Below are 15145 nucleotides of genomic sequence, written 5' to 3'. Positions count from 1 at the left end.
GGAGGCATGTTGTGATAAAAAAAGGCGTTTTGTTGTTTTTAGAAATCTCTCAGGGAGGTGCAGCAGATCCTCAACTCCACCGAGGGGAACTTCCACCAGCTGGTGGCCCTCCTCAACTGCCGCGGGCTCAACAAGGTACCTCTAACCTCACACGCACGCACACGCTCGCACGCACACACGTACACATTCATCCATGGGAAATGATGTTATTGGACTAAAATGATAATGCCCGAGGACGGCTATAAACAATGCCTCATCCAACTGGAGTTTATGTGGCAATACTTCATATAACGGCCTCCTCTCTCTTTCCCTTCCCTCTCCTCTGCGTCCTCTTGGTGCAGGACTACATCGACTCCCTGAAGGGGCTGTGTTACGATGGGATGGAGGGCCTGCTCTACCTCTCCCTCTACTCGTTCCTCTCTGCGCTGGCCTTCACCGCCATCCTCTGCTCCCTCCCTGGGGCCTGGCGCAGCTTTCCCAGGTGAAAGGGGAAACTGGGGCAGGTGTGCACATCACCATTGGGGTGTGCACGTCACCATGGAGATGTGCACGTCACCATGGGGGCAGAGATTGTTCAGGGGTGTTTTGGTTTGAGTTAGACAATCGTAAACGTTTTGGGTTTCTGTGGCTTTGTTTGTTTAATGAGGACTAGGACATGTTCCCGGATTTCTCTGTAGTCACGGGTTTTGCCTTACTGCGGCTAAACTACAGAGGTATTTTACTGATCTGGAAGATGTTGAGAAGAAAATCCCAAACAGAACCAGCGAGCCGTTGCCAAGAGATTGGATCATAAAGTATACACAAGGCATGCAACTTAGGAATCCAATGGTTTCTCTCCTCGTTGCAATAGCTGAAATTAATTGTATAAACAGTTTCATAGGATGCCATCTTTATGTCAGCAAAGAGTTTTATCCAGAATTATCATGATATTGGGTTGTGTTAAAATTCCCATTGCAATTTTCTTCCACAAAGAATATCAATGACACCCTTTTGTAATTATGCATGATGCAAATCCTCATAATGACCTAAGTGCTCTTGCCCTGATACTGAACTTTGCTCTCTCTATCTCACATTCTTCAACACACACACTCTCTCTCTCCCCCTCCCACCCTCTCTCTCCCCCTGGATGGCGACAGTGACTCTGAAGACTACGAGGACTCCGACAGCGAGAGTGAGGACCCCTTCACCTCCCATCAGGCACGTAGACAGACGACCGCGGGGTCTCAGCGAGGGGCCCTGCCCCCCTTCTATAATTACCCGGGGGCCAGCTGGACACCCCCCTTTTCTAGCGCACCGCCCCTCCCGTGAGTAACGCAGACACGCAGACACACAGACAGACAGACAGACTGGCCCTAGGTTCCACAGGAGTAGCAGCAGGAGGGAGAGGGAGTTAGTCAGTAGAAACCACGATTAAATCATGGCTGTATTTACCACCTCACCTGTTGGAGGGAAGTTTGATGAGGAAGCTGATCATGCCATATCATATCCCCCAGATTTGTGTAAAGAGCAAAAGCCAGAGTGCAGGAAATGATGACAAGTGCAAGTAGAAAGAAGCAATACACAAAGTATTACCAAAGTATGAATTTGTGTAAATCTATACTTCAGCCACCAGTGAGCTTAGCAGTCACACATGTTTACAAAAGTGACACAACGCACAATAGTAGTAGCAAATAGAAATCAGGTTATATGTTACAAGACTTCAGTTCACATTTTATTCATGGTAGCATAAGATTAGAAAAGGCTATCAGATAAGTTAGTCATAGTACACTACAACTAGGGTTACACACACAAACAGACACACATACACAAACACACGTACATATACACAAACACGCAAATACACACACACACACACACACACACACACACACTCAGTGTCTCCATACAGACATATGTAGTGATGGATAGTCCACGACAAGCTTGCCAGGCTAACCACACGCCATGCAGACAGACACACAGACAGGTCAACGTGGACTGCAGTGTAGGCAGAGAAACAGACGCAAACTCTAGAGGTCTGTCTGTCTGTGTGTCTGTCTTATTTGTCTGTCCAGTGCTTCAGGACAGACAGCAACGTAGGCCCTCCGCCCAATCATTTCACAGATCTCGGTTTGCGTGTCAAATGCCCTCCTTGCTTCCTGCACTGTAGTAGTAGTACGAGTACTACAATGAGTACTGGTACTACTACTACTGTGTAGGGGGCGGGGCAAGGGGTTGTCATTGGCGACGCTCTGATCGTAAAACCTCCAGCGTCGCGAGCCTCAGGTTGAAATAGGTAACCCCCCCTCTCCCCCTCGCTCCTCATCGCTCATCTGCATCGTGGCATTCCTGTCGTCCGGTCAAAGCTCTCAAATGTATTCCTTTCTCTTTCTCCCTGGTCTCTCTCTCTCTGTCCTTGTCATTGCCACTCTCCCCTTTCTCTTTGTGACTTCTCATGTCGTTTCCTTTCTGTTTTCTTTGCTCTTTCCTTCTGCCTCCCTGACATTGAAAGTCTAGTGAGTACTAGGATAACCAATGCACCCCATTTAATGACAAGGCGTAGAAGTTTAGCCCTTTCTAACATCAGGTGCCTAACTTGCCTTCAGCTTTATTTGCACAGCTGCGTTAATTCCACTCAGCCGTAGCACAGTAGTTAACACAATATAGATATTAACCCAACACTAATGACAGGTCAAGTATCCTCTCATGAAGTATCTGGGAATGGCTCTCCTTATCATGGGCTCAGAAAACAATCCACCTTGAAAAACAACAATGCTGCTAAACGGAGCTGGTAAATAATATGTAATCTTATCCAAATGAATCTGAATTCAGATTTCACACACACCTTTTATACCTATCTCACTTCAGTTCAGGAGTTGACTGCAAACGTGGGCACCAGTGCTTGAGCCATCTAACAGCAAGGCCTGAAGCTCACTCATACTGACACCACTTGTGTTGATATACTGTACACACCCCATTTCTCTAATCACTCTCTCTGCCTCTCTCTTGTCCCCTCCTCGGCTCCCTCTGTCCTGTTCCCTCCACGCATCACACCCCCCCCCGTCCCTTTTCTGTGTCCCCCCCTCTCCCTTTCCCCTCTCCTGGTCCTTATCTCTCTCTGTCTCTATACAGGACTCCAAACGTTTCCTCCAATGGCAACCCTGGCTATGAGAGCCTGCCGTTGACTGACAGGCAGTCCCCACCCCCCTCTGTGAGTTCCTCTGTACTTGTGACATCTTCATACTCTGTGCCATTTCTCCATCGCCCTGATCGTGAACCCGCGTACCCATTTGGATCAACCAATCACAACCTGCCGTTGCAGGGCCATGTTGAATGGCCTCTGCTGTAAAAATATATATAAATATCAATACACTAACTCTTATACTAATATTATCATAATAATCAATCAATATAAAATATATTCTTCAAATTCGGGTCTTATGTTCAAACATTATTCAAATTTAAAACGTTTATAATAATAGAAACATGGAACTCTCCTGGCACACCCATTTTCTGACAATTTGAATAAAATTATCTCAGAAGGTGACCGTCTTACTATTTATTATTAGATGTTTTAGTTTCAAATCTTCCTTCATCTAACTTGTATTTAAATTAACATTTTGTCAACGCCTCTCTCTAACCCTTAGACGTTTGCACTTCGCACTTATAATACTGCTGAAAGTTGTTGTTGTGTTCATGTTTCCTCTCTCTTCTACCTCCCCCCCCCCCCCCCCCACAGTACTCTCCCAGCATGCTGACCGGTTACGGGGGCAGTAGTCAATCGCACCCCAACTCTTCCCATTCGAGGAACCTGTATTCACGCTGATTTTCTTTCCGTCGTTATTTGAAAAAAGAAATGTATAGGAATAAAAGTTTTAATTTTTCATATGGACACTTTACTGAGATGAAAAGACGAAAACTAATCTAAATAAACAGAATGCTAGATGTGATCTCAAGATTTGTAACGTCTTTACCATTTAAAAAAAAAAAAAAAAAAACCTGTAAAATTAAATAGCACCTAAAGTCGACAGGACGAGGGGACTGTGCAAAGGCCTTGCAGGGAGCCAAACACAAGATGGGTATGGATGTGCAAAGGTTTAAATCATGTCTATTCTGTATTCATCCTGTTCCCTTGTCCATGTGAACTGTGAAAGTTGTGAAGCCAATCTGGTATTGACGTTACTATGTTGTAGTTTTATATTATTAAATGTATCAGAACCACCAATTTATTTTCTATAAATATTGTTGTAGAAAAAAAAACACTGGCATGTAGTGTGAATGGATATGCAGTTCCCTAACTCAGTATAACTTTTCTTTCTTTGTTTTTTACTTTTTATAGGTGGCTATTCTGTAATTCCCATGTCCCTGATACTCTGTACATTATTAGTGTCTACAATATCTGAATAATCATGAACATTTGCTCTTACAAACTGGGGTGGGGGGATGGGGCTTAAGATGACCCTGCTTTGGGAGCTAGGGATGGAGAACTACCACTGCCAATCAGTCTTGAGAGCAGAGGACCACAACCCAATGCAATATGACACCTGCTACTGGTGTCGCAGGAGTCATACCATAGCTAGCAATAATAGCTCCTGTACAGCAGTGGGTCTCTGACATCTCTAGATGTTTCTGTGTATATATATATAAAAGGTATAGTATGTGGGAGATTTCATTCAATTACCCCTCCTTGCCTCCTGCCCTTGTTAACCCTTGAATTAAGTTTGTATGGTATTATCAATGCTCCTTTTGAATGGCATCCTTTTACACTCAAGAGTCTAATATAAATAAAAAAGAACAATAATAATATTATGCCCCGACTCGTCCTTGTCATGCTTAAAACGTGAGAACAATGAAACACATATTCTGCCAAAACATTCATTTGAACACTTCTTTATACAAAATGTTTAATGTAATAATTATTATCGCAAACCTCTGAGTTGTGTTGGAACTTTTGAAAGATACATTGGTAACAAAATATGGTATTCCCAATTTCTTTCTTTTGGAAATGCATAGATCTACGAATATGAGCCTGTTAATGTTGTATTAGTGCCTTTACAGTACCTGTGTATATTGATAAACAAACAAAAGACACCCGGTTCCAACAGGTCCGCGTAGCTCTGCAGTGCATAGAAAGTAGCGTGTGGTGAGAGAGTGTATTACCTACTTCATGTTTGTTGCTACTGGGTACATAAATGTCAGGGTCAAGGATGCTTGGAACATTTTCACACGTCACTTCTCTTGATATGGACGTTCCCGTTGTTCTTAGCAACTCGCAGTGGGCGGAGTGCATGCAAAAACAATGTGGATGTCATGATATCTGCTCAACGATCGTAAAAAAGGCATACTTTAGCGACACTTTGAAAAATACACAAGTTTGAGTACACCATTTGATACACGGTACCGAGAAGATACAGGAGCGGACAAAGCATTCGCCCGCAGGTTGTAACCAAAGTTGCCATCACCACTTAACAGTCCTTCATGTTGGAAGCAAGCCTTAACCTTTGCTTCTCTTTGGAGATTCTACTGTGTGTGTGTGTGTGTGTGTGTGTGTGTGTGTGTGTGTGTGTGTGTGTGTGTGTGTGTGTGTGTGTGTGTGTGTGTGTGTATAATGTGAACGTGCACAGAAATTCAAACATATCCATAGTGCACTCCCTGAAGAGTTCTCTGAAGCATGTCCCTACCCCCCCAACCCCTCCCATCACTGTAAAGCGACAGCTCTTCCTTGCTGGGTATGGGTGGATGTACTACTGTCCCCCCCGAAACCCCTCAAAGAGAATCAGTCTTCGGGTTGTCCGGGCTGAGCCACGAGCCGTCCTCTTCCACCTCCTGCCGGACGACCAGAAGCATCTCGGCCACCTCTGGAGCGAGCTGCTCCCTGAGGAACGAACTGCCAGGGGAGACACCAGTGTCAGAATGCAGGGAGAACGGTTGAGGAAACACGCACACACACACACACACACACACACACACACACACACACACACACACACACACACACACACACACACACACACACACACACACACACACACACACACACACACACACACACACACACGATGACGCAGTCACAAACAGATGAGGTAAGACCCATTGTGTGATGTGTTTACAGATGGACAGAGAGATACTATAGATGCCTACTATATCATCTATCCATTTATATATCGATCGCCTGTCACAGGGATATTAGCTCATTTGTTTGTGACTATGGAATGGGATGACTCACTTAACAAGTTGCATGAGGCCCGGGCATACAGCCACAGTGCAGGCTTCATCAGAAACAGACAACAGCCTCTGTTCCCGAAAAGGGCTCAAAAATGTCCCTTGTATTCCAGTGCCACTCCAGCCAAGTCTTTATTTTCCATTGAGTTGGTCTGCTAGTCCTGTTCAGTTAACATCCATCTAGACTCTTATTTTACCATATGCCACATCAATGGTTTCCCAACTGGGATTTATTATAATAATCTCATAATATTAAACTATGTATCCTAAAATGTATTATTTATACATGGTTGTATTTATTAGAGCCATATTATTATATTATTATTACATATTGTGAAAATTCAATAATCATATTTTTTTCAGGATTTGTTAGGATCAGATGGTGAACCATAAGCAGATGATGGGTAAAGAGATTGTTATAGAAACCACGTCCTTTTCTGCCAGCGCACCCACCATAGTTCTGCCTCCCCTCCGATGCAGACGGGATTCTTTAACTTGGAGTCCAGGTTGTAGTACTGTCCATTAACCATGCACACCGCTAGCCAGTGGCGTCGCCTGAGAGGGAGGGACACTATTCCCAGCGACACCCGGGAAGGAACATTCAATATGAAGCCCTGGACTTTAGTCAAGCAGAGATTCTGTACTGTCCTACGTGGAAACAAACCAAAAAAACAAAGAAAGAAGAGATTATTCCCCCAGAATTCAAAAGTGGTTGATGTTTAACTTAATATAAAGCTTTGTTGAGTGACAGATCTAACAGGCGGTTGAATGTCTCGCTGCAGTGTTCATCACACACCTGCGCTTGTCCCACCATACTGCCGCTAGTTCTCTGCTCTGCAGCGCTGCCATGATCACATTGACATCGTAGTTTCCTGTGCCTAACATTGACCGGTGTGGGTTCACGACACATTGTGGAGCTAGCCTGCATTTGGAGAGAAGTTGCATCATTAAAGGGCAGCGGAAGCATGTTTTCCAGTTTAGTCGCAGTGCATTAAACACAGTTCCCTTACACCTTGGCAATAACGGCCAAACAATGTGCTGGGGGTTTTACCGGTCCTTCCACATCCCACATCATCTGGGTTTTTCTGCTAGATATATTCGGTTTGGTAACCTTCAGTGGACCAATGTGTAAGAGTACACAGAGGACCTCAACAGACAGAATAAAGTTAGATCGTCAGTGAGAAGAGATGGGTCCTGTTTCATTTCATCATTCAGTAATTGAATTGAGACTGAATTACAGAGGATAAAACCTCTTTCTTCAATGTAGTTTGGTTCCCATCTTGAAGGCATATTATATTATGGTCTTGAATGAGCCCTGTTAAGTTATGACGATGAGCTCAGAGTATTGCTCCCATCATGAAGGTTGTATATCTAAGTACTAAGCATTACTACCTAATTACTTATGCATATAATATACATTATAATATATCTTTGACGAAGGCTTTCAGAAAAGTCACGTTTATCTTACTAACATTTAGAAAAAAAACATTGGTTGTGTAAGAGCAAATCCCTTCAGTCAGACATTCATTTTAAAAGTATTTGGCTTGGCTGAAGAGATACAGCTCATATGCGTTGAGGTTCCGTCCACAACAAAGTAGGTACACAGGTACACAGAAGGTAAAAATGAAAGGGAAAGAGTAGGTAGAGGGTAATGCACGCTGACAGGTTCACAGTAGGTAGAGTGTGATGCACACAGTAGGTATAGTGTGATGCACACAGTAGATATAGTGTGATGCACAGTAGGTAGAGTGTAATGCCATTGCCCGCTCACCTTTTGCAGATGTCGTCCGCCGTCTCCTTGGTGAACACCCGCTCCTGCAGCACGTTGTTCAGGGCATGGATGGCGCACAGCTCCAGTCTCTGCTTCTCATGGAAAACCTCTCCTTCGTTCATACTATGTATTTTGATTACAAATATACAGAAGGTAATAAAAATCCACCAGCTAATCCAACTTAGTCGTGGAGCTTTTTGATACCATTCAGTTGCCTACCTTAGATAACGTAGGTTAACTAGCTGAGTTGAACTTCCTAGCTATCCCTTACCCTGCTGTGTGTATAACGTAAAGACCGAACAACAAAACTGGAAGTAAAGTTATCTTTCATAAAGAATAATACACATAGAACACAGAACGCGTTCTCATACAACTAGAGAGAGATAAAAACCTACTGACATAACATCTCCCCGTTTACAGAGGCTGGGCTATGACAGCTTTGTAGTGTTGCCAGATTGAGCAAATTTCGGCGGGAAATATGGCCCAATCTGGCAACGCTGTCGGGGACCAGGAAGCTGAGTTGTTATTGTTGTTGCGCAGCTGTCACACCCTGTGGCCACGCCCCTATTCTGAAAACCAAATTATCCCCGACATTGTCCATTACCAATACATATATATATTTAAAAACATGTATTCCGATGGCAAACGGCCATCTATGTCAACCAGCATCTTATTTTAGATTTTGCACTTGCCTCAGATGAAATGGATATTGTCTTGAAGCGCCTTCTAGTGGGGAGTATATATTATTGCTGCACAAATGTAACATAATGATACAAACGTTAGGATGTTACTATGTATGTTTGGTAACCCTACTTCTTGCATTTCAAACTGATTGGAGTCCTGATACTTATATTCTAAATAATCCACTTCCGAGTTGTTTTCTACACGTCTTTGGTCAGTGACAAAGTAAGCTATCATTTCAGGTATACGTAAAGATTCTTGTTTTTGGTTCTTTGAGGAAAATCGGTTTTTCATATATTTTTTATTTATTCTAAAGCAGTTACGTCAATGAAAAAATCCTTACGTTTGTGTTTTTAAGAAAACATAAAAGGTGGGTGAGAGTTTTTCAAACGCTCCTATTGCTAGTGAGGTTCGATGATATTGTCGACTCTGTATGGTTGACAAAGCTGTCAATCAAATCGAAACAAAGATCTCAGATATCCGATTGGGCGGACGGTCGTCGCGTCTCGCTTTACCGTGCAGCCAATTGGTCGAGGGGAGTAGGTTAAATTGAGAATCTTATTTTTGTTCCTGTGTCAACGAAAAGAAGAAAAGAGCAGTTGCTAACCTTGCTTATAATTGTCAACGGGCTTTCAAACGTTTACATACAATTACATTTCACCGTGACGACTGAAAGAAACCAAGTCAACCAGATCAAACATTTTGCGAAACAATGGTAAGTCAAATGGATCCGCTTTCTTCAATATCGAAGCTTAATCTTCCCTTAACTTACGCTAATGTTAGCTTCCACCAGCCGTCGAGCTGGGCTTAATTCCGGCAATGGCCATTGGATGCAGTTCAGCTCTGAAAGATTCATATCTACTGTAAAACGAGTCTTATTTAAATGGGATCATCCCAAAGATGAGTTATAGAAACGTTATTGTTTGGGGATCCACCAAATGTAGACTTGTGACAGTGACACGTTAGCTTTAGCCGCTAGCAGGCACAGCGTTAATGGGAGCTTGATCCAGGTGACCAGTCCATGTTGGTGGGACTTTTGGGAGGGCTGTTTTTCGTTAACGTAGTCCACGTTAAGTGATCTAAGGTTAATAATGTATTTAGATTATTTTAACTTGTTAAAACTTTTGCTTTCCATCGCCTCCCTTTGTATGTTACTGTTCTGCGCCACAAGGGGCAAAACCCCAAACAGATTACATTTGAATTGGTAAATGCATATGAATGCATTTACCAATTATGTGTTTGTTGAAATCAATATTTTGATATCCTGTGGAGTCCAAATGTATATTTCCAATGTCAACTAATTAAGTAATTGTCTATTGTCGTTATAATGAACAATTCCGTTGTTGGATGTAATCATCTTTGCATTTTTAAAGTGATGTCAATTACATATATATAGTGACACTGTCTAAAGAAAAGTTATTATTGTAAACGTTTTCCCTAAAATTGGACGCCGGATATTTCAATTATAGTTGGTTTCAGACTAAAGCCGAATGTATAACCTGTTTAATATAAATGTGTTTACAAACCTTGACTAAACTTTTCTTCTATTTGCAGAACTCCAATGTGGAGAACTTACCCCCTCAGGTGCTTCGTTTGGTTTACAAAGAGGTTTCAGATTTGGCTGCTGACCCCCCTGAGGGCATTAAGATCTATCCCAGCGATGAAGACATCACTGAGTTGCACACAGCCATTGAAGGGCCAGGTACGGTTTCATCTGGTTATTTCTTACTCTGGTTGGATGAGGATGATGATAATCAACTAATATACAACCTAGTATACAGCAGGTTTGATAGTTTGGTGCAGAATTATGTCTTGATATGCTATACAAAAATGTCTTATTACGTGCAACTAGGTGTGTACCGAATAGTGTCATTATTGTAATGATGGTATCAGGTCAAGTTTTACTGCACACAAATCAAGTGTAATGTATTGTTGTATATATACATTGCACCTAGGATTAACAGTATCCCCTTTACATTTTTTTAAAATAAAACATTGCCTAATTCACAGTAATTGAATGCAACAGGGATCATGGCATTATTAATTAATTGTAACTAATGGGGCTGGTGAGAAAATGTAATTTCAAGCTTTGAATATTTGTTAGGTTTCCAAACGAATATTCTGTGAAGAAAAAAACAAAAGTCTATTCATGGCACACATTTTTCACTGGCTGTAACGTAGCAGGGTGAGACCACTGTTGCAGAATCACATTTTTACCAGCTGATAGTTTTTTCCTTTCATTTTTAAAGTGCTTCAATTGGTAAAATGAATGTTATTTTACTGACGCAAAACATCGATATCACTTCAGCGGCTTTTGGATCTATTCATCAGTAAGACTTCGACTTGGTTATGGCAGAGCTGCAATGCAGTCTAAAATTAGGCCTACTTCCAATTATCACAAAGCAAATGGGTAGTTTGAATATTGTGCAAAGTTTTGTATAAATGTCACAGCAGGACGAGGTGTATTTTCCCAGGGATGAATCACTCAGGCACTATTGTGGGGGACGGATCACCATCAAAGGAAAAACATCACTATCAGTTCTATTCATGTTTACTATATAACCAACCAACAGGTTATTAGTAGGTAGGGCTTTTTGATGTATTTTGGACTTGTTTGAACATTGAAATAGCTGCTAAATACGGTCATTATTGAAACCCTTATAAAACCATTACCGCCCTGATGGCTAATAGGGCTTTGACTTTTGCCCAAAAATCATATTCGTAGTTAGTTTTGTGTATTAATATTCGAATATTAATATATAATAATATTTTGACCATTAACTGCCTTCAGTAAGACCTGGAATGGGCTTCGCGAGGTTTGTTTACCGCGTTGCTATGGTTACTGGTCTTGCGTGTTCCAACAGTTTATTAGGTTTCTAATAAATCGCTGTCTAATCAATACTTCATTCACTGCCTCTTCCGTGGTCATTACAATAGTATGAATAGACTGCGTCGGGTCCTCCGACGTCTCTCCCTTTTGGCCTGCCCATAACAGGTTTGAATATTAAGGGCTGCCTAATATTCTTTCGATTTTTGATTTAATTTTTGATATTCGAATAACGAAGTCGGAGTCAAAGCCCTGATGGCTAATGGCTTGCTTATCCTCACACTGGATGGCAGTTGTTAAAGTGCTTCCAGAATATTCTAATAATGTTTGATTATTCCAACTGCGAAACTAACGATAATTTGGTCATCCCACAGTTGGCTGTTCTGATGATGGCTGAAGTGTTGACGTGAAGCGTTCTCTGACGTCTAGTGCCCCTGCTTATATATTTTATCACTGGGATATTCAGATGAAGTGTAACCTAGCTTTCAACCTGCAGTTCAGAAATATGCATAGACGTTAAAACATTTATATTTTCTGTTTTGCAATTTTTCATAAAACGAAAACGGTCTCAGCCCTATTCACTAATATTTCCTTTTCTAAATTGTATTGTAGGAGCTCATTGCATCTGTATCCTTGAGCATGATGGTGATGGCTATATCTTATAACTGCTTAATTAAATAATTATGAGTCTTCTTAGTACTGGTACTAAATCAGTTTTGATATAAGACAGCTAAACGCTAATGGTGACCCAGTTTTCCCTGTGTAATTAATTCTTTATGCCCTGACAGAGGGAACTCCGTTTGCTGGTGGCATTTTCCGCATGCGTCTGGTCCTTGGGAAGGACTTCCCCGCGGTTCCACCCAAGGGCTACTTCCTGACCAAGATTTTTCACCCAAACGTGGGCCATAAGGGGGAGATCTGTGTCAATGTGCTGAAGAGGGACTGGAAGGCTGAGCTGGGCCTCAGACATGTCTTACTTGTAAGTGGAAACCTATTTTCTCGTCTTTGTTGATTAAAGATCGATAGTTAGAAGGACTAAGATAGGTTCACATCAAATCCTTGATTGGATTTTTATTTTATGGTATTGAGCTAACTAATATTAATTTGCTCAATACAATAGTCTTAAGTTATTACTAATGAAATCTTGGCCTAAAGATGTCCTGCCTTTAAGAAACTATAACAAATCTAGAGCAAGGGCGAGGTAAACGGAACAAGTAGTCCACCTTGTCGTTGTACAAATGTAAACACGCACCCCAAAAAGAAAAAAAAAAAGAACGCAACTAAAAGCAGAATAATTGACCATCTGTGAGCTATATCATTTTCTTGCTATGACGCCATGGTGTTACTTTTTCATTATCCAGAAATGATAACGGCACCTGCACACAAGAGCTCATGTAGCGGTGAACACCAATCACTAACTATCTCTTCTCTCCAAACCCCCTGCAGACCATCAAGTGTCTTCTCATCCACCCCAACCCTGAGTCGGCCCTGAACGAGGAGGCCGGACGCTTACTGTTGGAGGATTATGCCGAATACGCCTACCGTGCGCGCCTGCTCACGGAGATCCACGCCATGGGCGGACACGGCGGCACCTCGGGGGTACCGCAGGACCCCAGCGACGGCCCGCAGCCCAAGAAGCACGCCGGAGACCCCACCAAGAGGCTAGTGGCTCCCGGCGCAGCCTCCGTGGCGGCGCTAGGTAACGGTGCTAACGGTGCCACCACCACGTCCAGCAATGCCAGCAGCAGTACCAGCGCCGCCGGGAAGAAGAAGGCCGACAAAAAGCGGGCGTTACGGCGACTCTAATACCTCCACTAGTGTGTGTGTGTGTGTGTGTGTGTGCGCGCGTGTGCGTGTGTGTGTGTGTGTGTGTGTGTGTGTGTGTGTGTGTGTGTGTGTGTGTGTGTAAATACATTGAAGCGTGCAGATATTTGTTCCTTTTTTCTGACTTTCTATGCCCCCTCCCGCCCGGACTTCCCACTTTGTACAAATGTCTTTCAACTTTTAACCACCGATTTGGCTTTTTTCATGAACCCATGTTTTGTTTTTAAAGGAAAGGACAAATGTTTCCTGTTGAGTCTGAACTGAATGGGCTACCTGGTTTGAGGCTGTAGGCAGTGCATCTGGTGTCTTGCGATGAATTGGTGACTTTGATCTTGTGTTTTGCCTAATCAATGGTCTTCAATATGGCTGTGGCGATCACTATGTCTTTGTCTCAACCAGACTGGACGAAATCCACTGGTATAGACACAATTTATTAGAAATTGGCTATTCGTCGAGGAACTGTGAAGTGGTCAGGCTCCATTTTAATCCATTTTGAAGAGTGTGAAGCAAATCAGACAAAATGGTGACCTTATTCTATGGTTTTATAATGCAAATATGTCTAAGATGGGGATGACAAAATGGCGATCTGTTTTTTCATAATTATGGTTTAACCCCCCTTTTTTTTCTCAATTGTCTCATTGTCCAGTATTTTCTAATGTGGTTTTAAATGAATGTTTCTATTCAACTGTCTTAGTGTGTGTGTGGGTGTGTATGTAATGATCTAGACAAGTGGCTGGGAGGGAACGGGGTATTATGCATACTTTTAAAGGGTTCAAGTCTAGAGTTGTAGAACTAGTCATCCAGTGGTGTTACTGGTTTAAACATACTCTCTGGTTCCCTCTGAAGCCATATGTGCTGTTGATATGCCCATCTCTACCAGCCTCGAGGGTGCCAGAGAAAATCTTCATATTTGACAACAAAAAGGGATGAATCCCTACCTGATGCACTGTTTGACAAGTTTTCTCAGGCAGTTTTTCTGCCTTGGTTTCAAATGCATGTTGGGAGCTATATTTCCCAAGGAAACAATCTCAAGTACTGTCTTTCACTGGGGTGGAGAAGATGCCCTGAAAACACTTGTCATTGTGCAGGCTGTTGGTTGGGAATTTTTTTGTGTCAACTATAAGTTATTTAAATTAATAAAAAATGGAATTATTTGAAGAGTCGAGCAAATTTGTTGTTTATTGATCTAGCATTGATTGCTTCAGGTTGAGGTCATTGTTAAATGAAATTAGTTAGAGTATACACGGAAAGGTTCAAGGTTTGGGAATTATGTGTTGCACGATTCTTAAACCTTTGGTACTGCTCTGCTCGTAAGACCACTCAATTGAATGATGTCATTTGAATTCCTGCACTGAGCAACCCTGGCGTCAATCCACCACACTTTGAGAGCCACCCACCTGTATAGAAATAGCAGCCTGCCATGTAGGTAATTATCAGGCCCTTCATAGGCCCCTAACGCTGGGGAAGTCAGACAAACCTCTTCTGGAAACAATGAATCATTGGTCTGGAGTGATCAAATACCTACAGGTATTTGATCACCTGGAGGGGATTCACAAACAAATTTTGAAGCCATAATTTTCTTAACCTTTATGAGACTTTGCATTTCACCTATTTCCAATGACACTATCATGACATCGTTGAGACTATTGGTAAAATTCGAATGGTTAAAATATATTATAGACCGCTTTCAGTTAAAAGCAACGTCAATATTTGTGCCAAGTTTAAACAAATACATAGCCTTCGTTTCTGCGGATTCATGGGTTTGAGGGACAACCTTATTCAGATCCATCTACAGTATATCTATCCATGCAGCCGTCTATCAAGGCTGGAGTTGCTGAATAGAA

General features: G+C 42.2%; 3 protein-coding genes across 3 annotated transcripts in view; 2 read left to right on the top strand and 1 right to left on the bottom strand.

The window, feature by feature from the left end:
* ttyh1 (tweety family member 1) overlaps window positions 1-4766 on the top strand; it is an 18921-nt gene extending 14155 nt beyond the window's left edge. The window contains exons 12-16 of the mRNA XM_056602961.1: window positions 43-135; window positions 342-481; window positions 1137-1304; window positions 3109-3187; window positions 3716-4766. Of these exons, the coding sequence (XP_056458936.1) occupies window positions 43-135; window positions 342-481; window positions 1137-1304; window positions 3109-3187; window positions 3716-3802 (567 nt within the window). The 3' untranslated portion in view covers window positions 3803-4766. The remainder of the gene's footprint in view (window positions 1-42; window positions 136-341; window positions 482-1136; window positions 1305-3108; window positions 3188-3715) is intronic.
* Window positions 4767-5692: 926 nt separating this feature from the next.
* Window positions 5693-8428, bottom strand: josd2 (Josephin domain containing 2). Its single transcript, XM_056602401.1, has 5 exons — window positions 8189-8428; window positions 7970-8092; window positions 6995-7120; window positions 6652-6846; window positions 5693-5863 (listed from the first exon to the last, which is right to left on the bottom strand). The coding sequence occupies exons 2-5, from the start codon at window positions 8089-8091 to the stop codon at window positions 5743-5745; spliced, it is 564 nt and encodes a 187-aa protein (XP_056458376.1). The 5' UTR covers window position 8092; window positions 8189-8428; the 3' UTR covers window positions 5693-5742.
* A 718-nt stretch (window positions 8429-9146) lies between these two features.
* On the top strand, window positions 9147-14478 carry ube2s (ubiquitin-conjugating enzyme E2S). The gene is made up of 4 exons (XM_056602781.1): window positions 9147-9365; window positions 10205-10352; window positions 12266-12456; window positions 12924-14478. Exons 1-4 carry the CDS (start codon window positions 9363-9365, stop codon window positions 13281-13283), a joined length of 702 nt encoding a protein of 233 aa, XP_056458756.1. The 5' UTR covers window positions 9147-9362; the 3' UTR covers window positions 13284-14478.
* The last annotated feature ends 667 nt before the right edge of the window (window positions 14479-15145 follow it).

Source organism: Gadus chalcogrammus, chromosome 11 (assembly GCF_026213295.1).
Source record: "Gadus chalcogrammus isolate NIFS_2021 chromosome 11, NIFS_Gcha_1.0, whole genome shotgun sequence".
Taxonomy (NCBI): domain Eukaryota; kingdom Metazoa; phylum Chordata; class Actinopteri; order Gadiformes; family Gadidae; genus Gadus; species Gadus chalcogrammus.
The sequence above is the reverse complement of the archived record's forward strand: the minus strand, read 5'-3'. Positions and strand labels throughout refer to the sequence as shown.

Excerpts from the sequence above, each read along its gene's own strand:
- ube2s (XM_056602781.1), top strand. Across the intron at positions 10,353-12,265 it reads CACAGCCATTGAAGGGCCAG|AGGGAACTCCGTTTGCTGGT; the intron begins GTACGGTTTCAT and ends ATGCCCTGACAG. Across the intron at positions 12,457-12,923 it reads GCCTCAGACATGTCTTACTT|ACCATCAAGTGTCTTCTCAT; the intron begins GTAAGTGGAAAC and ends AACCCCCTGCAG.
- josd2 (XM_056602401.1), bottom strand. The coding sequence starts at position 8,091 with ATGAACGAAGGAGAGGTTTTCCATGAGAAGCAGAGACTGGAGCTGTGC. Across the intron at positions 6,847-6,994 it reads GTATGGTGGGACAAGCGCAG|GACAGTACAGAATCTCTGCT; the intron begins GTGTGTGATGAA and ends GTTTCCACGTAG. Across the intron at positions 5,864-6,651 it reads GGAGGGGAGGCAGAACTATG|TTCGTTCCTCAGGGAGCAGC; the intron begins GTGGGTGCGCTG and ends CTCCCCTGGCAG.